General features: G+C 41.8%; 1 protein-coding gene across 1 annotated transcript in view; it reads right to left on the bottom strand.

Moving 5' to 3' along the window:
- Positions 1-24,092, bottom strand: part of rbms3 (RNA binding motif, single stranded interacting protein) — a 121,580-nt gene extending 97,488 nt beyond the window's left edge. Inside the window, exon 1 of the mRNA XM_085366258.1 lies at positions 23,330-24,092. Within this exon, the coding sequence (XP_085222384.1) occupies positions 23,330-23,404 (75 nt within the window). The 5' untranslated portion in view covers positions 23,405-24,092. The remainder of the gene's footprint in view (positions 1-23,329) is intronic.
- Positions 24,093-24,672: the final 580 nt, after the last annotated feature.

Raw genomic sequence — 24,672 nt, 5'->3', positions numbered from 1 at the left:
TTGTAGTGTACTACATGCAGTTTAAGTGCATCTATGCCCTTAAAACAGCAAAGTATGTGCTTCTAGAGACAGCATTGTACAGCTAGCTGCTCAGCCATACTTCAACACAATATGGTACCCTCCACCATCATCTAGTAAACATAAGAGGTTATGTTTTACTACCTTCTGTTAAGGAATAAGTTTTAAAGGGAACACAACCTAAGCAAGTGGCATCTTTCTTTACCGCATATCCTATTTTGGGTCATTCTCCCAACCATCCTTCGCTAGTATACCAAAAAAAGACATCTCTGAATGCACAACATGTAAAATCTTCAATTAGTAGAGATACAGCTGCTCAATATGCACGAGAATCTCAGGAATTTCTTCAGCACCTTGTTGATTCTGCGCCATAAAGAATTAAGGCAGTTCTGAAAGTAAATAGGTGTCTAGCACCAGCCTGGTGTGACTAATAAAGTGGTTGGTGAATGTAAATCTTCAAGGGTGCTGCAGGATTTACCTGTAGGAGCAGTGATGCAGCATCAATGCACAACTAAATCTATGCAGTCTTGGCTATTGACATAAGGTTCAATAAGCTCCTCCACTTCAGATTCCCCAGGTCTGACTTAAATACACTTATCTTTACCTTTTGTTCTCTCTGGGTCACCGAACATTTATTAGCCGCTTCCTGCCTTCCTCCACTATGTCCCTCGCTGTAATTAAATTCCTTAATCAAATCTGAGAGGGGCAAATATTCAGGGAATGAGAGAAGACAGAGGTGGGAGGAATGGGAAAATTGGTGGGATAGAAGGATGAAGAAATCAGAGTGTGAGAAACAGGAACATATTTAGTGAAATCTGCCCTCTGTGAGATCAGATGATGACCTGACGATATCTAGAGGGAAGATTCTGATACCAGAACAAAGTCATAACTGAGTCAGAGAATTAATATTTTTATTTTGCAGGTGGATGATTGGACAGGAACCCAAACCATGACTTAAAAGGAAATGCATAACACAGCTGGCCAGGCAGAGGCAGAGTAAAAATCTGATGTCCATGGAGTGAGTTAAGCTTAATAATTTTACACCAGGGACTCTAATTCAAAAATGCACTTTACTGTTGAAATGAAAATCACATTTTAGAGTCAACTGCCAAATCAAAACACATCTGGATAATGATGAGCAACTATGACGAGGGGATGTCGCAGAATTTTCCACAGGACATTCCATTAGCTGGAATACTGAATGGCAACATGAAGTGGTGTTTAATACATTTATGCTTGTGAAGCATTTCAAGTCTCATGTCTTTTGTTATTGTGAGAGATGGTGCACAGCATCTCACGTCTGCAATTCAGAATCCAGGATTAAAGCATTCACAACAGAAAGACATGGTTCGTCCATTTATTTAAAAACACAGAAGCTCAACAGAAGTAGCAGTCGTGTATTCGCATTAAATCATAACCCCGACACAGTGTTTGGATTGATTTAAAGGCCTGATCAAATTACCTGGAAAAGGTTAAAAGTATCCATTACCGGCTAACATGCTTTTGCTATTGAGCACAGGGAGAAAAAGGAGAATGAAACAGAGCTGCATAGAGCAACAATCTTACCCAACTGTATCCTGAAGGCATCAATCTGCCTAAAAACTCAGTACGGGGAATACACATATGATGTAAAATTGCAGCTTTAAGGACACTTGATTTCAGGACCAAAAAAAAAAAAGCCTGCCCCAATCTTTTAGAGGTTGCACAAAGACTAAGTTTTAAGGACTGAAATGTAGCGAATAAGAACAAGAGCAAGGAAAGGCAAATACAAGAAAACGAAAGGGAAGCAAGTCTGATAAAAGTGTGTGAATACTGGAGAGGAAAGGAGGAAGAAAAAAAGACATGCGAACAGCAAAGGAGGAAAGAAAGGCCACCAGAGAGGTCACTTCTGCTGTTAATAATTTATCCTTTAAAAACCAGTGTGAGGCTTTAATTGGTGCCGTGGCTAATCCTGAAACACACACACACACACACACACCTCGGGGAGCCTCTTAGCAGCTGTGCTCCAGATAAATTGGCTACAGTGTAGCGGCGGCAGCAGCGAGTTCCCTCCAGGTATAACACAGTCAGCCAAAACAGCAATATCAGGGCTGCCAAGCCCGTCTCATAAATCTGGGCGTGACACTTCTCACTGTCTCACGCTCGCTGTCACGCTCTCAAAAGAAATCTTACGGCAAATCAAAGCGACAAGACGTTAGTCCCTTGGTATGGCTGTTAGCTAGATAAACACTCAGTTCACTTCAGCTGTAATCTGCATTTAGCTTAAGCAGAAGATGTTCTGTACTATGTTGGAGCCTTTTTGCATGATTTGGATTAAAGTCATTCATTTGATGATTTAAGGCTCGTCTTAGTGTAGATCAAAATGACAACCTGTGAATCGAATTAGCCTTTTCAGACCGGAGGCTTCACTACAGTTTAAATAACTAAGTGATAATATAAACATTTATTATTATTATTATGTCATATCCAAATCAAAGGTTGTTTAAAGCTGTTTTGTTTTAATTCTGAGAAGGTATAACTGAGGGGAATTAAGTTGCTAATGCTGTTATTTATGGCACTTAAACTTCCTCCAAACAAAGAAGAAAACAATGAAATGTCATGTAAAACATTTAACATCATCCCTTCCAACACTGCCTTTGTCTAGGCAGTTGGTCTGAAGGGCGATGGGGAAAATCCTTATATCCAACCGTCTCACATCAGCTCTGCAGGCATGATAAGAACTTTGGCCGTGAGCTCATCCAAAGTCGAAACCCTGCTGCCTGTATCATGTCAAATTGCATACGCCAAGATACTTCCTAAAATTTAGACATTCTGTCTCAATTCAGCAAAAAAGCACAGGAAGCTGGAGACTTTTGTCCTGTCCTGCTCTCTAATTGTTCTTCTTTTACTGTTTGCAGTTGGCACTTTTCTTTACTGTCCATATAAAGAAGCCCAAAACTCTCACAGAGCAAAGATTTAAATGTGGTTGACTTTACAGATGTGGTCTATGACATGATGTCACGTTACACAACTTGCTTCAAGTAAAAGTCAAAGCTCACCATGGACTACTCACTTGATTTTCCTCTAAGTTGAGCTGTATCTCACATGCCTCTTCAGGTGACAGTGATAGCTGGCACCATGTTTTCAAATACAATAAAAGTGGCAGCAGAGAACAGGCCCTCCTTCCTTGGTTATGATTACATGTTCTGCTCCCTTCATGTCCCTCAGCAAAACATGGAAATTCTCAACCATTTCATCTCATCCCTAACGTTCCAGGAAACAACCTAGAATACAATATTTTTACACTGTCTAATATTAAAGGCTTTTCTCAAAGGCAAGTGGCTCCAACAGCACATGGTACGTATCCAGCATGCACCACTCCATAAGTATAAAGATTTCACTGGCTGTCACTTGCACTGCCGCTCAGCAAAACGTTAATCTGTCACAGCAGCTGATACCACATTAAATCTATGAATCAGATGTTACTAGCAGTGAATTTGTGAAATTGAGATGATGCATGACAGCATGCAGTTACTGTGGTTTTACAATAACCCCCGGTGCGTCACCTCACAGTCTGTGTTACCGTGAATTGCATTTCTACCTTGAGAATTAGATTTCCAAAGTGAGATAAAAGCTAGCCCAAGAGTTGCTGGAGTCCAAAATCACCCAGACAGCAAGGTTATCAGCCAGACCCCGGCACCATGAGAATACATAGTGTCTTCCAAATCCTATTGTACCATGAAATGTCACAGCACATTAACTACAAGAGGGATTACCCTTCCTTGAAAGTAAAAGAGCGAGGGAGCCACTGAAAGGAGATAGAGAAACAGAAGGTGCCTGGGAATGCGTATGTGAACACACGCTGTTGCATTAAGTATGGGGTTACTAAATAAAAATTTTTTTTTAAAAAGTATATATATATATATATATATATATATATATATAAAAACACCCAGCACGCCCCTGCGGGCGGTTTATCCTTCAAGCTCGGGTCCTCTACCAGAGGCCTGGGAGCTTGAGGGTCCTGCGCAGTATCTTAGCTGTTCCCAGGACTGCGCTCTTCTGGACAGAGATCTCCGATGTTGTTCCCGGGATCTGCTGGAGCCACTCACCTAGCTTGGGAGTCACCGCACCTAGTGCTCCGATTACCACGGGGACCACCGTTACCTTCACCCTCCACATCCTCTCGAGCTCTTCTCTGAGCCTTTGGTATTTCTCCAGCTTCTCGTGTTCCTTCTTCCTGATATTGCTGTCATTCGGAACCGCTACATCGATCACTACGGCCATCTTCTTCTGTTTGTCTACCACCACTATGTCCGGTTGGTTAGCCACCACCATTTTGTCCGTCTGTATCTGGAAGTCCCACAGGATCTTAGCTCGGTCATTCTCCACCACCCTTGGGGGCATCTCCCATTTTGACCTCGGGACTTCCAGGTTATACTCGGCACAGATGTTCCTGTACACTATGCCGGCCACTTGGTTATGGCGTTCCATGTATGCCTTGCCTGCTAGCATCTTGCACCCTGCTGTTATGTGCTGGATTGTCTCTGGGGCATCTTTACACAGCCTGCACCTGGGGTCTTGCCTGGTGTGATAGACCCCAGCCTCTATGGATCTTGTGCTCAGAGCTTGTTCTTGTGCTGCCATGATTAGTGCCTCTGTGCTGTCTTTCAGTCCAGCTTTGTCCAGCCACTGGTAGGATTTCTGGATATCAGCCACCTCCTCTATCTGCCGGTGGTACATACCGTGCAGGGGCCTGTCCTTCCATGATGGTTCCTCGTCTCCCTCCTCTTTCTTGGGTTTCTGCTGCCTGAGGTATTCACTGAGCACTCGGTCAGTTGGGGCCATCTTCCTAATGTATTCTTGGATGTTCGTTGTCTCATCCTGGACTGTGGTGCTGACACTCACCAGTCCCCGGCCCCCTTCCTTCCGCTTAGCGTACAGCCTCAGGGTGCTGGATTTGGGGTGAAACCCTCCATGCATGGTAAGGAGCTTTCTTGTCTTTATGTCAGTGGCTTCTATCTCCTCCTTTGGCCAGCCTATTACCCCAGCAGGGTACCTGATCACGGGCAGGGCGTACGTGTTGATGGCCCGGATCTTGTTCTTACCATTCAGCTGACTCCTCAGGACTTGCCTGACCCTCTGCAGGTACTTGGTGGTTGCAGCTTTTCTAGCGGCCTCTTCATGGTTCCCATTCGCCTGTGGGATCCCCAAGTACTTGTAACTGTCCTCTATGTCTGCAATGTTGCCTTCTGGTAGTTCAATCCCCTCAGTTCTGACTACCTTCCCTCTCTTTGTTACCATCCGACTACACTTCTCCAGTCCGAACGACATTCCAATGTCATTGCTGTATAGCCTGGTAGTGTGGATCAGTGAATCGATGTCTCGTTCACTCTTGGCATACAGCTTGATGTCATCCATGTACAGGAGGTGGCTGACAACTGCTCCGTTCTGTAGTCGGTATCCGTAGCCAGTCTTGTTAATGATCTCACTGAGGGGGTTCAGGCCTATGCAGAACAGCAGTGGGGACAGATCATCTCCTTGGTAGATCCCGCACTTGATGGTGACTTGTGCTATGGGCTTGGAGTTGGCCTCTAGTGTTGTACGCCACATCCCCATTGAGTTCCTGATGAAGGCTCTTAGGGTCCCATTGATCTTGTACAATTCTAGGCATTCCAGTATCCAGCTGTGGGGCATTGAGTCATAGGCCTTCTTGTAATCAATCCAGGCAGTGCACAGGTTGGTCAGTCTGGTCTTGCAGTCTCGGCTGATTGTTCTGTCTACCAGTAGCTGGTGTTTTGCGCCTCTGGTATTCTTGCCAATTCCTTTCTGTGTCCCGCTCATGTATTGACCCATGTGCCTGTTCATCTTAGCCGATATGATGCCTGACAGGAGCTTCCATGTAGTACTGAGGCAGGTTATTGGTCGGTAGTTGGAGGGGACCGGTCCCTTCTTGGGGTCCTTGGGGATCAGGACCGTCCGGCCTTCAGTTAGCCATTCCGGGTGTCTCTCGTTAACTAGCAGCTGGTTCATTTGTGCTGCCAGACGCTCGTGGAGTGCAGTCAGCTTCTTCAGCCAGTAGGCGTGAACCATGTCGGGCCCTGGTGCTGTCCAACTCTTCATACTGGAGACCCTTTCTTGGATATCTGCCACTGTGATGGTTACTGGACCCTGTTCAGGGAGGTCGCTGTGGTCAGCCCTCAGATCCTCTAGCCACTGAGCATTGCCGTTATGGGTTGCATCCTTCTCCCATATGCTCTTCCAGTATTGCTCCGTCTCCAGCCTTGGTGGTGCTGTTCTCTTATTCTTTCTTTCTTTCTTATATATATATATATATATATATATATATATATATATATATATATATATATATATATATATATATATATATATATATATATATATATCTATATCTATATCTATATATATATATATATATATATCCTATAAATGATTTTGTACTATAAACCTTGCAGTTTTCCCCTTATAAACACTTTTCCGTCCATCCACCAGTCCATCTATAGTTTTCTCTCTTTGCTCTACTTCTGTGCCACTGGACATGATAATCTCTAGATCATGATTTGGCTTTGCTTATGAATTATGTACACACACTCACAGACACATGCGCTTGCACACGAAGCTTATCTATGGCTGGGAAGTTGTGTTAGGTTGGCAGACTGAGCCCAACAGCTTGTGGCAATACTTTGGAAGAAAGCAAAAGTCTGTCTCCACTGCTTTGTCTCTGTTTTGCCACTCCTCTTTTGTCAGCCCCATTTTCCTTCTGTCTGAGTCTGTCACTCAATCTGGAATTCAGCTAGACTATGTCTCTGGTTGACTGTTGTAAAGTCCAGATTGTATGTTTTGAACTCTCTAGGACTGTCTTTCAGCTTTTCGCCTGACATGTCTCATATACCACTCTAGTACACTGGCAATACAGAGGGATGCACAATGAGATTCCTATACCAGAGTGACAGTAGATCTTTAAACCAAACAACTCTCTTCATGTAAGATTATCTTATAGGCTCTACATATTTTACACCCCCCCCCCCTCTTTCTTTCCCTGACTGGGTTATTTTTGCCTTTGCACTCCTTACTCTAATCCGATTATTTGCTTCACTTTTCCTCAGCTGTTTTGCTTTAACTTTGTTTTTGACCCAGAATTCTCTGTGGACGTTTAAACTACCACATGCTTCCAGGCGAACTAACAACTCTCCTTTTTCACTTTAGCGTCTTAGTGTCTTTTAGTGTCTTTAAAAGAAAAGGAGGGAAAAAAGGAACCGGTAAAGAGATTTCAGTTGTTTTCAATAAACAGGATGACAAAGATCTGATTTTCACAACATATTGGAGGAAGTAATTCACTGTAAGATTTCCAAGAAAGACTTCTTTGAGTTTAAACTCCAAAATTCCTCAGACAGATTGATTACAAATGAAGAAAATTCAAGGCTCTTGTTGTCCTCGCTAGGACTCACTGACTACAAAGTGTGTAATAGTCTGAGGGGTGAGAACACTTATTACGGTAGGGTGGGACCTTCACGCAGAAAGCAACTGCTCAGCCAGAATGCTGTTGGAACAATATTTTGTTTCATTTAAAATGAGGCGCATTCTGTTTGAGGAAAGAAAAAAAATCTAAGCATAATAACATCATTCTATCTTTAAACTGAATCAAAATGTCAGGACACCTGTTCACTAGCTAAATCCCAAAAGAGAGTGCCAAGCAGAAGGACAACTTCAGCACTCAGGTTATTCTACCAAAAGAAATGTCCAGGAATGATAATGTGCTATTGGACAAGTCAAAGACCTTATTCCAACTTATGTGTTGTGGAAGACCCTAAAATTCATAGCAGGACACCTACCAACTGTATCACTGCAGTATGCTCCTAAGGTCTTAACTTAACCCACCCATCCTTATAAGCAGGTCTGTTCCTTAGTATGCAGTCAGTCACTGTGCCGTGTAAAAAGAAATATCCATGACTGGAATACAGTGACTTTTTGAAAATAATCTTTTGGATGAACTTACTGCAGTGCAAGAGGATTGGTAGCAGTTTCACCTCTGTATGCTTCGTATTTAATCCACTTTGCCTAAGTGCATGAATTCATCAGTGTGATTTTTTATTATTTTTTAATAATAGGAAGCACTCTAAACTATCTTTAAAAAGAAAAACATTCTGCTTGTTAAATCTTTCAGACTGAAAACAATATCAGCAGCTTACAACTGTATTATCTTCTTATTCTGTACCAAGAAGAGACTAATCTGGAATTATTGTATGCCTTGCATGCAGGTGGGTCCCCCACTGTACTGCCTGAGTGTCCCACACATCATTGATTTCTTCTTGAGAGAGACAGAGAGGACTCTGAGACCTCCGCTGAGAGGATAATTCTAGGGTTGGTATTGGTAAGAGTGCTACAGTTAGTATTATCTGCAGTGCACTGAAAGCTCCTCCTGATATACGCAGAGTCTCCACTGCATCTAATCTAGGGGCTGACACTTTCTCTGTGTGTCTCTGTGTGTAACTGAGGAGTGTGAGATTTTACATTAAACTACTTGCTATCAGTCTCATTTAATCCTGTGTGCACGCATAGGCCTTTGATTTTAATCATAATGGTAGTTGGGGGTCTGATGGCTATAATTTTACAAAATTGTTGCAAGGACTAAATAAGTAATATTTATGTGCTATTAATGTTGCTGTGGGGAAAAAAACTTGAATAAAAACCATAAAAACGGTTCCTAAACTAAAATAGTAATTGTTTCTATATGCAGTGTCCTGTATAAAGACGTAGTTTTGCCTCAGATTTACAATCCACATGTGTGACTCAAGTGCAGACTGTAATCTTTAATTCAAGAGGTTTCACAAAATTTTTGTTGGACTGTTTAGGAATTAAAGTCATTTTTATACACAGTTCTCCTTTCAAAGGCTCAAAATGAAAATAAAATAAATGTAAAGATTTTAATACTTGGATGAAACTCCTTTGCAGCCGGTGTCTGCCTGAAGCCTGCAATCCATGGACACCAATAAATGCTGCTTTTGATCCCAAGCTTCACTTTACTGCAGCCACTTTCAGTTTCTGCTTGTTTGTTGTCTTTTTGCATTCAGTTTTGTTTTTAAAACATCCTTTACTGAATTGAGATCAGGCGAATGACTAGGCCATAGAAGAATCTCTCATTTCTTTGCCTTGCTTCACAGTGTACTGTAAATGACCCACTGTCCAGTCAGTTTTGTGGCATTAGGCTAAATCTGAGGAGAGAGTATAGCCTTAAAGATTTATCCTGCTATTTCTATTAGCAATCACATCTTTAATAAACACTAGTGACTGGCAGGCATTATACCCATACCCATGTTACATCCACGATGTTTAGCAGATAATGTGGCATTGCTTTGAATCGTAAGCAGTTTCAAGTTAATCTTTGTTTCATCTTTCCACAGACTTTTTCTGTACTTTGCAGGCGTTTTAGATGTTTTGTGGCCAAATCTAGTGTTCTTGAGTATATTCAGTGTTTTGTAACTTTTTGTACATACTTTCCGTTTCCATTCAGAAAGCCGTCTCGACTTTGACGGTGATACACCTGCCTCCTCCCATTTCTCTGTGATAGGTTTGTTTGGGTTTAGAGATTCTCTCACTTTCACTGCCATCTCTATGGGTCTCATATTTAACATAACAGTGAGAGCTATAAAAATACAAACTCACTACTTTGACTCAACTTCAGATATTGTGTCTGCTTCATTTCACATGAAACAGCAAGGGAGCGGGCCTCACCTTGCTGTAGAACTGTTTGTCAGTCAATTGTCCAATTAATTTTGAACCTCTGGAAATGTGGGACTGAAGAAAAATGGCTGTAATTCTTAAGCAGTTTGTACGAAAAAAAAAAAAAAAAATTTGAAACCCACTGAAGTAACGCTAAAAGTCTGCACTCTGATCATATATTGATTTACATGTTGCTGTGGTAATGTGCAAAAGCAAAAGTACAAAATGGCAAAACTACAGAAATTGTTTGTCCCAATCATTATGGTGGGCACTATACCAGGACAATGAATCTTCTCTTGATGTCAATAAGTCAATAATGTTACAGCACTTATTAATTAAAATGAATACACACCATAAAGTTCAATATTAGCATTGATTTGGAAATTTGGTAAAGTTCTGTGAAATTCAGCATCGGGAGACTGAGTCAGTCCTAAGTCACAGGTCAGTTCAAAGTCAGCATGAGTCCAACAACAATGTCAAGCTCTGATAAGAGAATTCTCCTAATGATGTTCAGCAGTATGTACTGCATGCCAAACATCCTAAATGCACAAAGTACATTTTAATGAATGTCAAAATGGGCTCCATAGAATTAGACGCATGTTCATACTAACCCTGTAAAAGCACCCATCAACCATGCACTTTCTACTTAGCCAGACAAATTGATTGTGCATATATAAAGATGAAAATGTACAGTACATGAAGATACTGCCTCTCAGGCTCTTAATTATTTATGCAGGAAGTTAAATCAATGAAAAATGCAGATTGCTCTTGTACCACATGTAGCAGACAAATGTCCCTGTCTCCTCCAATGGTTCAGCACAAATGACAGCATGCTTGTGTGGAATTCACAAATTTTTCCCCCCTTTTTCTTGCCTCTGACAGTTCACTGTTTACTTACTGTGAACAGAAGCAATAACTACATTTGTATAAACCCTTATTTAGCAGCATCTTCAATTTACGCTCAGGTTGCTGCTGCCAAATGTGACAAACCATAGACAGGTACTCATTCAAGTGTTTTGTTAGCATGTATTTGTTAATGTCTCAATAGCTGAAACTGCACTGCACAAATAACACCTATAAGCAACCCTTACATCTTGCCTGAACAGCTGCAGAATGTAACAGAAATGTTAAAAAGAAAGTCAGTAAAACTTTAAAAGTTATTTTTAACCCTCAGACATCACTCTCCCACTCTCAGAGAGACAGTTCTGCAAGCCTTACTCAAAGAACTATTATGGTTGGATACTCTTTAAGGGCTGCCTGGATAGGGGTGCTTGAATATGTAGTATTTTGGCCTCAGTACTGGCAGGAACTGAAAGGTTGTAAGTACTTTTAAAGAAATAAACAGCTGCATTAGCTGTAATCTACCTCCCATCTTCACCGAGATAAAGAATCTGGTACACACTGTGGCTGACACTGTAAAACCTCCATACCTCATCTTCACAATGCCACTTCTCTGTGGTAACAAACAATGTACAGCAAAGAGTATTGCTAGATGCCAGAACAATGATTAGTGTTCTCAGTGCTGTTCTAGCGGCTCTGGTGGCTTGGCTAATCTGCTGCTTTATTGTACAGCAGCACCGATATCAGCACCAGAGCAAGTGCGTCCAACAGTCGCACGCACAAACCCGATTCCAACATTGTCACACAAGAACGCGTCTCTCAGGCGCGTATGCACGCGCTCAGAGTGCGCTGAAAGGCCAGGCAGTACAACACGCCTCAGTAGTGTGTGCCAGCCTAATCTAGTCAGGCCTTTTATCCCATCTCCTCCCTCCACTTCCACTTAAATCAACACTTCACTGAGAGCTACAAAGCTAGTTTGCATCCTCGACACATCCACTACGCATGTGCACGTGCACACAGGCGCACACTTGACTTCTCCTCCTTCATCGTTAGTCTGTTTATCTTTCACTTTGGCACACTCGCCTCATCTCTCTGTGTCTCAGGCACAAGCAGGAAAACACATCACACAAAGGCACACTCCTGTGCATGCGCATGCTCACACACTCTTCAAGTCACACACCAAAACATACTTACAGCAGACTCTAGCACAACTTTGAAAAAGGCTGGTAGTCTCCGAGGAGATGCTGCAGTGTGAATGAATAAAAGCTGAATGTAGCCTAACAATCTGTGCTCAGCCGAGTGAGCTGGCCATTGCCCAGGCAGTAAGTTGGTACCCCTGTAAACAAAAGGATGACTATATGCTGACTGCTAGTATAACGTTTCCAAAAGCCTACTGGATTGGGGGCTTTAGCCGTGTTCTTCATATCCATGCCTGCTATTTGTAAATGTCAAATTCATTTTTCATAAACCTCAACCCAGCTTTCCAGCAGGCAACACAACTTGGCGATTTGCTCTTTTTATCTTTAGAAAATGACTGGCATTATAGGCAACACAGAATTTCTAACACACAAATTCTGTGAAATACAAACTTCCAAGTGTCATTAGTAGGCATTCACTTGGACTAACTCTGCAATCAGCATCAGCCTATATTTGGACTGCATTCACATGTATACCACTCCTCCCCCCACACAGACAGCTCTGATAAAAGCACAAGAGGTCCAAAAAGTAATTTGACTGGGGTCCAACTAAAGAAGTGTTTTCACAGGATAATCCCTGACTAGGAGTGTGGCTATAGGGGTTCAGTACATGGTTTTATGTGTGAAAGTGTACCAGAACTGTAGATAGAGGGTGTCTCTATTTGTACTTGTGCAATTGTGTGTGTGTACATGGGGGTGGGGGGGGGTATTTATTCAGGATTTCATTAACAGGGAATAGGAGATGTTTGTTCTGGCCAGCCACCTCTGGCTCAGGGACAAGAGTGTGTCTGTAACCCAGCTAAACTGTCTGCAAGGGCAAACACTGTGGCAGTTTTATGGAGTTAAACTCGGTTTCTTTAAAAATTCCTCTCAAACAAAGAAAGAAAATGTACAGAGGTTGAGCACCAGACTTTGTTCCCACTTGGAGACGATCCATTTTTCTTCTGGATACAAAAAAACCAATGTTTTTGCAAGCAATCTAAAAGTGACCAGGACTGAAATGGTATCAGTGGGAAGCAGCCATTATGAAGAGACTGACTGCACATTGAAAGCACACTTTAATGCAGTGAAAAGTGAAACTTTCATTCCATATGCACATTACTTTCCAGCATACACAAACGAAAGTTTCAAACAGAAATACACACTCAAAATCCCATCAGTCTGCAGTTATTTGGCCCAGAAAAGACTTGTGAGAAATCTCTAAATACTGAGGTCTTATGTTGTGGGGTATAACCTTAATGTGTGTTTTAAAGTTTACCATAGGTGTTAGCAAAGAAAATTTGTGGGATATACTGAGCTCTAGGATTTTCCACCCCCCAACCTGTGCACATCTTAAGCTGGATTTCTAGTTAATGCACAGTTTTTGCAGGGGTCTCACTCCTGGCACCTATTTAGTTGGTTTTGACTCACCACAACTCTGGAGGGATTTATCGTACATGATTGGACAGCATCGCCAGTCAGTCATACTCCAGTAACCTCTACGCAACACTGGAAAGCTTTGAGCTTTTTGAAATATGAGAGATATGAGACAAGCAGGTAAAGTGGGTGGGGAGAAGATTTTCAGTACAAATTGACATCAAGGTCATAGTTCTACAACTTACGGTTTTAATTATTAGCTATTCATGCCCAGAAGTCAAGAGGTTCTTCCATGATATTGTATGCAGATTTTTCGCATTCTTCCTCTTTTTTTTTTTTTTAAACAAAGTACAACAGCTATGACTACTCTAGCACAACTGCTGATTTCATGTATTCAAGAGAAGGAAAGGGAAATACCACTGCTACATCTTTAACAAAATGCAATGACTCATAACTATGTATGGAATTTTACAGGGGGAAATTTTCCTCTGAACAGCCAGCACTATCCTGAAACCGCATGAGATAGAAAGAGATGAGGGGCAATTGGGGGGGGGGGGGGAGAGACACAAAAAAGGGAGATGTAAAGAAGGAAGTGCCAAAGAACACCACATGGGGAAAATCCCTTAGGCCCATCTTTCAATTATCTATCTGGTCCCTAGTGTAGAGATCACACATCCACCAATGCACAAACCTACCCTGCTGCATTTCCATCGGGGAGCACACACAGTAAATGGAAAACATGATTAAGAAAACCAAACCCCGATATTGATTATAAGATTATATGCACACCATACATGCAAATAATGTCTGTTTGTTATAGAGTTATATTCTTAACTACAGTCCTGACCAAAAATGCACTTTTTCATACAAAGTATTTTAATGAAATCTGATTGTGTTTATCAACAAAAACAGCACAATGATCACAACTGAATGTTTTGCTTCATAGATTCAATGTGTATTTCGTAGTATATTTTGTGGTTCTACTGGCAAACAAGAAGTGGCAACTAAAAACTATTTTCTTAGCCGAAAATATAAATAATTAGAGGAAAAGTTTTACATGTGCAGCGATATATAGAGAGAGCTCAAGATGAGCAACGCAGACTGGAGTTCTGCACAAATCTGAAAGTTTATCATAAAAAAACAAACAAACAAACATTGTTGGTCATTACATTTATTATATTTATGAGTCCAACAATTTTGGCCAGTTTTCCAAAAATGCATTTATCTCACACACAGTTGTTAAGTTGAAGGCTTCTGCCAACTTACATAAAATCCTAGATATATAATCAGTTGTACTGAGAATCACAGGACGCTTCTAAATCAGAAGCCAGACTGATTAAACAATATCACAAGGGAGTGCTCTTGTACTGAATGTACAGCTGTGATTTGATCATAGGCAGGAGGATGTAGGTTGAATGCCAAAGAGAACCACAACTGTGCTGTAAGTTTCATAATATTTTGTGAAATACAAAAAAATTATAATTTGAATGATTTTCTTGCTTTGACATGAAAACAGGAAGAATAACCAATTTCAGATAGCTAGAAAAATCTTTTAATGTGTTATTTGTCAGATGTTCCTGCATGCAACTTTTAAGGATACTGAATATGTTGCAGTGTTTTAAGCTTTTCCCATTCATCTTATGCCAAGGCATACAAATGATCTTGAATTAGCAAAGTAGCAGCACCCTAATATGTTAGTTGTGGCTAAAGTACTAGGTACCATGTCCTCCCTCCGACAGCACCTCTGAAGCATTAGATCCCCATATAAATTTTGTTGAGGTTGCAGATCTCCCTCTTCTTTTCCAGATGAAGCAATGAAGCCACAACACTGTACTTTACTTGGTCTTCAAAATAAAAGTTAATATTTCTACTTCTGAGACTAAGCCAAGTTAGTTTGCAGTTCAAAGTCATGCTGTTATTGCTCTCCTCCAATTTGTGCAGGTTGGCTGAAGGTTTACACCAAAGTGTCCAGGATTCTTTCATAACTCACTTTTTTTTCCCATTAGCAGTTTTTAAGGTCTTAAACTTTTCACCTCAGAAATGATGGTGATCATATTTCCACCAAATGTACTTTAGGGGCACTGATGTAATGCCTCTTGACCAGTCAACTAAATGCTCTACAAGAATCTTTAAAACACAACACATGGTATTATTTTAGCTCTGACTGAAACACTTGGCATTTGACTGACCACTGCAAAAACTGAAATTCTTTCTATGAAAAACAAAATTATGTTAACCAAAGTATTTAAAAGTTTTCCTTTTTACACATCATATTTCTTAGCCTTCCATCTGTTCACAAACCGTTAAGGATTATTAACATTCTGTATTTACAGTAGGTTTCTAGGCCACAAGCCATAAAATGCAAATCTGGAGCTGTCCCACGGTAATTTGTGAAGACCTGAACAGTATCTACCATCTCTACAAACTAGATCAGGCTCATGGCCAGGGGCCATAGTCTGTACACTGAATCACACACACACTTAAAATAGCTAACAGCTAGAGGTTGTGCTCTGTGTCTCTCCCTTTTCACCTCACCAATAAAGTCTTTGTCAGGCACTTAGCGGTGTTCTAAAAGGAAGCAAAGTGACGGCCAGAGCTGTTCGTCTCAAAGAGTTGTAATATCAGTGCGAGTCTTGGACATTTCTTAAGCCCTCAGTGTTTTAGTTTCTGCTTCCTGCAAGTAAATTTAACTCGGAACATATTTTTCCCCCCCCAAAAAAAAAAAAAAAAAATCTGTGGACTGGAATTATGTTTGATGCCAGACAATATTATTATTCTATCAGGAAGTGTTGGGGACTGTTGGAGCCTTCAGTAATTTCCGTTGTGTAACCGTTAGAGGTAGAGGGCTCTGACAGGAGCTTTTAAGAGGCAGAGAATCCATTAGACAAGGGTCGCTACAAAGTGGCCAACTATTAAAAATGCAGCAGCACCTGACTGAGCCTGCAACTCCTGTCTCCTTCACAGCGTCGCTCTTTATTTCCCTTTGGATCGTTATCTCTTCTTTTTCTTCTTTTGAATTCTTTTTGCTACAGCCATCTGTTCTCTTTTTGATATGTCTCCTTCACATCCCTTTTTTGCCTCTATCCTGCCTTCTCCTTCCCTCCTGCACATATTTTTCTATTACAAAACTGGCAGGGGTGAGCTTCTCTCACCCCTCTGTGCATGAGCTGACCCACTGAAGCTTTTTCATTCCTATTTAACATAGTAAGGCAATGGTCAGCAACCACTACTGTACTGGGACAAGAATAGAACAGCCCACGGAGAATAATAAATGGACATATATGGGTGGTTAGGAGAGTCCCTTTTAAGCAGTAAAAACTACCCAGGCCCAGCAAACTGAACAGATGGTAGGAGAGAGGAAAGGGGAGAGAGAGAGCCCAGAACACAGTGGGATAGGGGCTGGAAAAGCGAGAGAGAGGGGAAAAAAAAAAAAAAAAAAAAAAGGAGGGAGAGTAGAAGGCGGCAACATAAGGCCATTCTCTCTTCTCTTCATTGGCATGCGATGCTATGGAGATCAGAGTTGAAATCTAAACAGAATAGCTGGGTCTTTAAACAACATGCACATAATAATACTGCCGGTTGTAAAACTACAACTGATGCAGGCAGGCAGATGTGTGAGAAGAAACAGGGCATGAGCAGAATGCATGCAAGGCTATAAAGCTTATACCCTCTGTTTACTTTGCACACTAAACACACACTTTTCAGCGTCTCTGTGTGTGTGAGATGTGTGCTGCATAATTTATGGCGGCTGTTTCTGCTAAGACGAAGTACTTTATATTTGACAAGAGGAGGAACAGAAGCTCGGGAGGAGATGAGGAAAGAAGGGGGAAGGTTATGTGAAATGGATGATGGGTGAATGAGTTAATCAAATTTTTAATGTTCTCTTTGTGTTTACACAATGCAGGGTGTTTTAATGACAGCGAGCTAAGCCGAAAAGAGGTCAGGCATGTTTTGTGTGCTCCGTTTCCCTCCTTCCTTTATGAGGTTTACTCATCACAACAAAGCCAACTACTGACCACATTTATCTAACGCATAATGGGGAGTAATTGAATGTGAAAAGCTCATTTTTGAAGGGACAAAATATTCTATTTAGATGTCCAGGCATGTCCGCATGTGTCATTACTTTGATATCAACTAAATGCTGTTTCTCATTATCCTAATTAAAGCTCCTTGTGTGCCGCTGAGCATATTAGCACACTGATCTGCAGCAAACTAATGATTAGCTGGTTGATAATATGACTTTTTTTTCCTGTTAGCCTCTCTTATCTCCCTCTTAGTGATTATCATCAAAGATTCACATCCTCAGTCAATCATCACCACAAGCTGCAAAGATTAAAATTAAAAAAAAAAAAAAAATGAATAGCTGCTATAGTTAGAGAGGCATGATGGATAAAGATCAAAGTTCACTAGCAAATTCATGCATACGGAGACAAAAATCATTTGCGTAGTCAAACAGCTATACACGAAAAAGATGAGCAAAATGAAAACATTGGGGAGCTGAGAAAGACTCGAAAGTTTCTGCATTTTAACTGAAGACAAGCAAGAGTGCTGGCTTATATTTGGAAGTGTGCAGGTAAAAAGTTAGGTCCATAAATTGTTGGAATGCACAATTATTTTGTGGTTTTGCTTCTGCACACCACCAAAGACTCACAATTAACTGAACAATGAATGACAATCAGTTTCGTGGGCAGAAGAAGCCTGCCATTTAACAATTATCATAGATAGCTGGCTAATGCATTCGATCTTAAGGACTGGAGACTAAAAGAGAAAAAAAAAAACTAAAATCTAAATTTACTTGCAACACGAGAAGCGAATGATGGGAAGACTGATATGGACAAGGACAGAAACAATGATATGCTTTGGATGATGAACTGTCAAAGACGGTGGAGACAGTGTTATGGGGCATTGACATGTATAGCTGCCAGTTGAACCAGGCCACTAACTGTATACTGGTAACTGATGATAGCAAACGGGGCTACACTCTCGTGTTCAGCCAAATATTGCAAAAATAATAGAACACTGTAAATATAAAAGGACTGGTTGTTATATAGCGCTTTCCTACTCTACTGCATACAAGCCTCAGTCACCCATTCATGCAAGCACTTTTTTCTATGCCTAAGTGTTTTCTATCCAATAATTAGACTCTGATGAAGGCATCAGGATGAACTTGTTCAGTCTTGCCTAAGGATACCAGACATTAAACCACCAACCTCCCGAATAATAGACGACCTTCTCTACCTCCTGAGCCAGATCGAGCAGTACAAATAATGACCCAAAGCATTCTGCAAAAGCAACCCAAGAGTTTCTCAAGGTAAAGGAAATGGGATATTGTTCAATGGCCAAGTCAGTCGCCTGATCTCAACCCAACAGGGCATGCTTTTCTACTATTAAATCCAAAACTGAAGGGAAAAAGACAAGCAGCAACTGCAGGTGGATGCATTAAAAGGCCTTGCAGCATATTAAGGGAGGAAACAGACAATTTGGTGATATCTGTGGGTTCTAGACTTCAGGCAGTCATTGTCTGGAAAGGATTTTCATCCAAGTATTAGAAAGAATCTTACTTTTAAAATGATATTAGTTTGTTGAGTTTCTTTTGAGCCTCTAAAATTGGGGCCTGTGTGTAAAAATGGGTGTAATTCCTCAAAGGTTGATGTAAACTATTTGAATTAAAGCTGAAAGCCTGCACTTCATCTTGATTGATTTAAGAAATCCTTGCCTTTCTCCATCAGGTTATAGAGCTAATTTAATATTGTTACACTGTAACAGATTAAAAGGTATGTAACACGAAGTTAAGAAAATCTGCCTTGTCAAAACTAAAAGTCGTGTGTCATGAATGCCATGTTTCCTCTTCTCAAACAGGAGAGATGTCAGTTTGTTGTTTTTGCTAAATTTGCAGTGACACCACCACAACCTCAGGAAAACACACAGGAAATTACAGCAATAATAACAAGCTAAAATACTTTGCACATTTTGTTAGGGATTTTTGCAGTCTTCATTTCTTAAAAAAAAAAAAAAATCCTTTCATTAAATAATTGTAACTATTAAGCAATACAACAAGCATAGAAAATAAAGCAAATGAAACCAGCTCACAAGCGCAATCAGAAAAATCCAAAACATTGCTCATATTCAAGAATGGCAGATTTGAGCTTTAGTCCCTCCAGCAGCAGCAGCAGCAGCAGCAGCAGCAGCAACACACACACACACACACACACACACACACACACTAAATTTTAACAAATCACACAGAATCTAACAGTGCAGCTGCACTTGTGCATTAACCCTCACCCTGATCCCCTCACACCCTCTTACAGCCATGATTAAGGGCCACTGGGCTCACGCAAGAGGCCATGCTATCACTCCCCACACCCTGCTAATGTACACCAACTGTACCTTTAGCCCATTATGGAAGCAGAGCAAGAGTAAATTTCCGTTTAACAGCCGCGCATTTACACGCACTCCGTCATCTGCCCCATTGTTAGTTTAAGCCAGCCATTTCATAACTGCCTCTATGTGAAGGTGGTGCATGTGTGTTAATGACAGTGAGGAAGTGTGTAGGTTTAAAGACTAGTACTGCAGGGCAGCGAAGGCAAACTTCATGTGTACACACACACACACACACACGCAATTGATTTTCAGAAAGGGAGAAGCTCCTCTTGCTGGAATCAAGATTAATAAGAGGCCCATCAGATCAGTTAGCAAAAGTAGGAGGGAAAAAAAAAAAAAAAAAAAAAGAGGGGAAGAAACGGAAAAAGATATCTGTAAATTAGGAGAAAGTAACGAAGAGAGCACACAATACATACTACACATACTACCAGTTTAGTCTCTCTGCACACAAAGGAAAGAAGCCAGAAAAATACCTGCACGGCTACATTTCCACCCAACAATCCTCTACCCCTGCCCGATATAAGTCAGAGTAGAAGAGCCGATCCAACACAAGGCTTTTGTCAAGGTCCATATAGACTCATAACTAAGCCTGAACTTCTATGGAGAGTTAGACGTGCGGGCACGCACACTCTAAGGAGACTGTTCTTCTGGGACATGGGGGGCTTTAATGACAGCAAGCTGCACTGAAAAGGGGTCAGGCACGGGGGGGACGACTCATTGTTCAGAGGCCACACACGCGCGCGCGCGCGCGCACACACACACACACACACACACACACAGAGTCACTTTACCTCACACAGGATAACACGCCCACACTTATCCACACAAAAGTGAGCAAATAAATTCAGTTCACGCTCATACATGAATTGACAAAGTTGCAGGCTCATGTACAGTCACGGATACTGGTTTTATTTGTCTATGAATGCATACGTGAACACACACCCTTTCAGCTGTGCTTGCAGTGCGAGTGTACTCTGGGGTAGGAAGGATCCAATTTGATATGACCTTGAGAGCAGAGAGAGGTCTGGTGGAAGAGAGGGATGGAGTGTGAGGAATGAAGTGATGGTTTCAGTCAGATGCCTGTTGCAAATACTTGTGAGAAATGAGATGACCTTGAACTGACTGAGATAAATAATAGAACAAGCCACAGCAGTGTGACACAGTGACATCTGTACACGTAAAACGGGCATGCATCAAGTGTTGAAGTTAATCTAACCTACGTGTTCATGCAGCATAGTACGGTGTAATAAAGCAACAAATCACAGTCAGTTTTATTTTGATGGCTCCAGATTTACAGATATGCTAGATATCGGCACAGAATTTAAAAAGTAATCTTTTAAGTTCAACGTGAATTTTCTTCAATCATAACAACAAGCGTAAATGCACAGCATTTAAACACAAAATGAACACTGTCAAAAACTCATTCTGACAAAAAAAAAAAAGGTTTGTTAAGATGATAAATTCAATAATTTGTTCCCCCCCATCCGGTTTAAGAAAAAAAATAAACAAGAGTGCCAAGAGACAATTACCATCTATAGCCTTTAAGTTTCTTCCATTAAAAGGAAAATTAAAAACAACATGTTTCATATTCTCTACTAGCAGACGTGAATTTTCTGGTGCAAATTAGCAAACAGAAAGGCGCGCTTATCATTGAAGACGTTTATTACAAGCAAATCACAGATGTGCATTAACAAACAGTTCTCAGCTTCTGTTTGTTCGTCTTGATCACGCTCTTAAAAACATCAGACAGATCCCAGATGTGAATGTGTGCAGCACTGAGATCAGCAGATAAGTGGGTAATGTCGACACGCTGCAAATACAATCTGCATGTGTCATCTGTAAACGCATCCCTTAATTAAATAGGAAAAAAATCTTAGACTTCATATGGTGAAGCCAAATAGCTGCTAAAACTGGAAGTATTGAAGCCTTGGACTACAATACCTTTTAGTCATTGTGAGATGACCCTTTTCTTAGAGTTCATGTGCCCAACATGTGAACATGAACAAAATCTACCCATCCCTGCATTAGTATACTGATCAACCAGATAATTCAAAGTTGATACTTTGGCTAGTTAAGACATGTTTTGGTTGATCAGTTTCAGTTATACAGAGCCTCAAAAAGTTTAATTGTTTAGTGGACTCCACCAGCTTTGAGCTGTATAGTAATTGTCCACAACTTGTTGCAGTGAGGCATGCAATATAAAAGTTAACGAGCAGTGAAAAAAGTCTTCCATGTGGAACCATTTCAATTTACAAAATGAAAGCAGACCAACACGCACTTGTGATCTTTGAGACGCAAGAGAAACACTAGAAAATTTTTAAAGTCTCTATTCTTTGGGGTCAATATTTTGTGCTCAAATGGACACTTGCACTTTTGCTTTTTATTTTGTTAGTAAGAGAGTCATTTGGGTATTTTAAGGTAAATCCTCTATAACCTGCATCAAGACTTCTCTAGATGCTTACTGAGAATGAGCGCAGGAAAGCGGTAATTGGGAGGGTAATTCGACCAACAGCGTCTGGAACTCCACATAAACGTGTTGCTGTTGGCCTGCAATCGCACCGTGCAGTTTTTGCTTGGCTCACAGTTCAACATATTTTTAACAGCCGAGCAATAATTTTCTTACCTGTTCTTCCCACACTCTGTCCACCAGTAACATGATCTCTCTATTCTCATAGCATTCTACTCCCACACTTTTTCATTGCCTCTCTCACCATCGCTCTTGCCCACTGACATGTACATATTTACTAAATATTGCAGCAAACCTGCCAACTCCTCATATTTACTATCATGACAAAAGAAAGAAAAAAAAAAAAAAAAAGACAGTCGCACACACACACACACACACACACACACACACGAATCAGAGCAGACAGAGGGAATGGCGGGTGATATGATGCAGGAGCTATCGATCAGGCCCTTCGTAACCCATTTTCTGCCTTCTCGGTGGTAGAAGAACCAGTACATGTCAGTGCGTGCATGTGTGAAATGAATTTATCAAGATGCTCTGTGTATGCATTCTATGCGAGCGCGAGAATACTGGGATCAAACTGACAAAGCGGAGGGAAAAAAATAAATAAACTGAGCTTGTTTTTCTGCATTCTAGGTAATCCGAGAAGTAAATCAGGTTCCATCAATCATTTCTACAACATATCATAATGGGTGAGTTGCATGGACTAGGGACTGCCAGAGAAGGGAGGGGTACAGGGTGGAGTTCTCAGGGTGGTGGGGGTTGGGGGACAAAGTAGGGGGGAATATAAGGATTGAGGGAAGGATGGGCCTCCTGCCCTGAACTTGAACTTGGAGCTGGTGGGGTCAGAGAAGGGAGGAGAGGGTCAAGCACTCAGCGCAGCTGGAAAAGGAAAAAAAAATCCAGTTGAGTGACATCAATATCTCCCAGCTTAAAGGCAGATGGGGGAACAAGGGACAGAGTGCTATTTAGCACGCTCTGTTCCAAGACAATCCCAGCATATATACACTGATGCTCGTTTTACCGTCATTCAGTGTTTGCTGGTTTTGTAAAACACAGGCAAGAATGATCGCCTGAGATATGCCACAATCACTCTTTGGATCCTGATGCACAGACTTAGGAACGTGACCCAACAAAGGTGTGTGTGTGTGGGGGGGGGGGGCAACAACTTCGACACTCTGGACTGATTCACACTGGTTAGGAAAGATTTAAAGAGATACAAGATATGGAAGGCGAAACTTTAACAGGGGAGTTGAAGAGTGCAATTTTGCAACAGTTTTAAGACGACGTGCTGATCTACATTTGCAACACAGAAACGCAATAAGTCAAACCTTGCTGACCATCTTACCTTGGTCTGGAGATAGTGGGGGTAGTAGTAGGTGTAGTGGGGGTACATTGGCTGCTGTTCCAAACGTTTTCCCATGTAGCTGGAATCCAGTTGAAGGTCCTGGAGGCTGATCACTTCCGAGGGGATGGCCTGAATTCTTTAAATGACTGCTTCCAAGAGTGGGGGATGAAGAGAGAACGCTCTCCTCTCACTGGTGAAGGTGATACACGCGCAGAAGGAGGAATGGATAGAAGAACAGATAGTGCTTGAGATTTTAGTCCGTCTACTTGTCTGAGAGCTCAAAGGGAATCTCACAGAACCATTCCTTGCGTGGGTCTGGAAAGAGATTCCGGAGTGGCAGCAGAAAGAGGTTTGGGGAGAAGGAGGTGTGGAGTGAGGAAAGGAAGATATGAAAGGATAGCAGAAATACGGGAAACAATAGAGGGAATTGAAAAGCCTGACTGAGAGGGGGGGGGGGAAGAGGATGATAAGGAGGAGGAGGGATGAACGGCTGGGTTTCGGTTGCCGGTTCCCTGCACACTCCGCTCTAAAAATTTGACTCACTCTTCTTCTGTGCTGCCCTGAACATGCCCCTTAATTTGCTTTCCAGTGTCTTTCTCTTGTCTCTCTCCAGCTCTCTCTCTCTCTTCCTGTGTATCCGTTTCCCTGTCTCGTTCTTCCTCCCCCTCTTGTGTACCAGACGAGACCCTGATCCCTCTGGGAGCTCGGCTGTATCCTGGAGAACACACGCTGTCCTCTTCTCTATCCTTAAAAGACAGGGAAATCAGCGATGAACTCACACATGGATGTGGAGCTGGGGAGAAAAGAGGAGGAGGAGGAAGAGGAGGCGGAGGCGGAGGAGGAGAGAGGGTGGTCTAGAGCTGAAGCTGTGACTGCCTTTTTTTTTCCTCACTCCCTCCCTCTTTTGTTAAGCTCCGGGGATAGATAGGTAGATACTGCTGAAGCCCGGCGTGGAGGATGAGCAAAAAGAAAAAGCCGTGGTGAAAACTCCTCTAGCTGAGGAAGAAGCAGATGGCGTTATCCAGACGTGCACTCACACAGAGGAAAATCCCTTCTGATCCACAAGGTGCCCCCTCCAACTCTCTTCTCTTCCCCTCTCTTTCTTCTCAAGCTCACTCCCTGACAGCTTGCTTCCCACTGCGCCTGGCAGCCGTCACTGTGTGTGTGTGTGTGTGTGTGTGGTGGAAGTGGTGGCGGCAACAGCGGTGGTGGAGGTGGTGGTGTGTGCGTGCGGTATGTGTGTGACTGTGCATGTAACTGAGAGGGGAGTGTGTTTGTGTGGCTGTTGGCGTCTGCTCCACTGTGCGTGCTGAGGCATAGAGGGGCTCGGCTCAGCGCAGCTA

Source organism: Diplotaxodon limnothrissa, linkage group LG11 (genome assembly GCF_057381915.1).
Source record: "Diplotaxodon limnothrissa isolate DT_005_m linkage group LG11, D_limnothrissa_male_GT1.1, whole genome shotgun sequence".
NCBI classification, from domain to species: Eukaryota; Metazoa; Chordata; class Actinopteri; order Cichliformes; family Cichlidae; genus Diplotaxodon; species Diplotaxodon limnothrissa.
The sequence above is the reverse complement of the archived record's forward strand: the minus strand, read 5'-3'. Positions and strand labels throughout refer to the sequence as shown.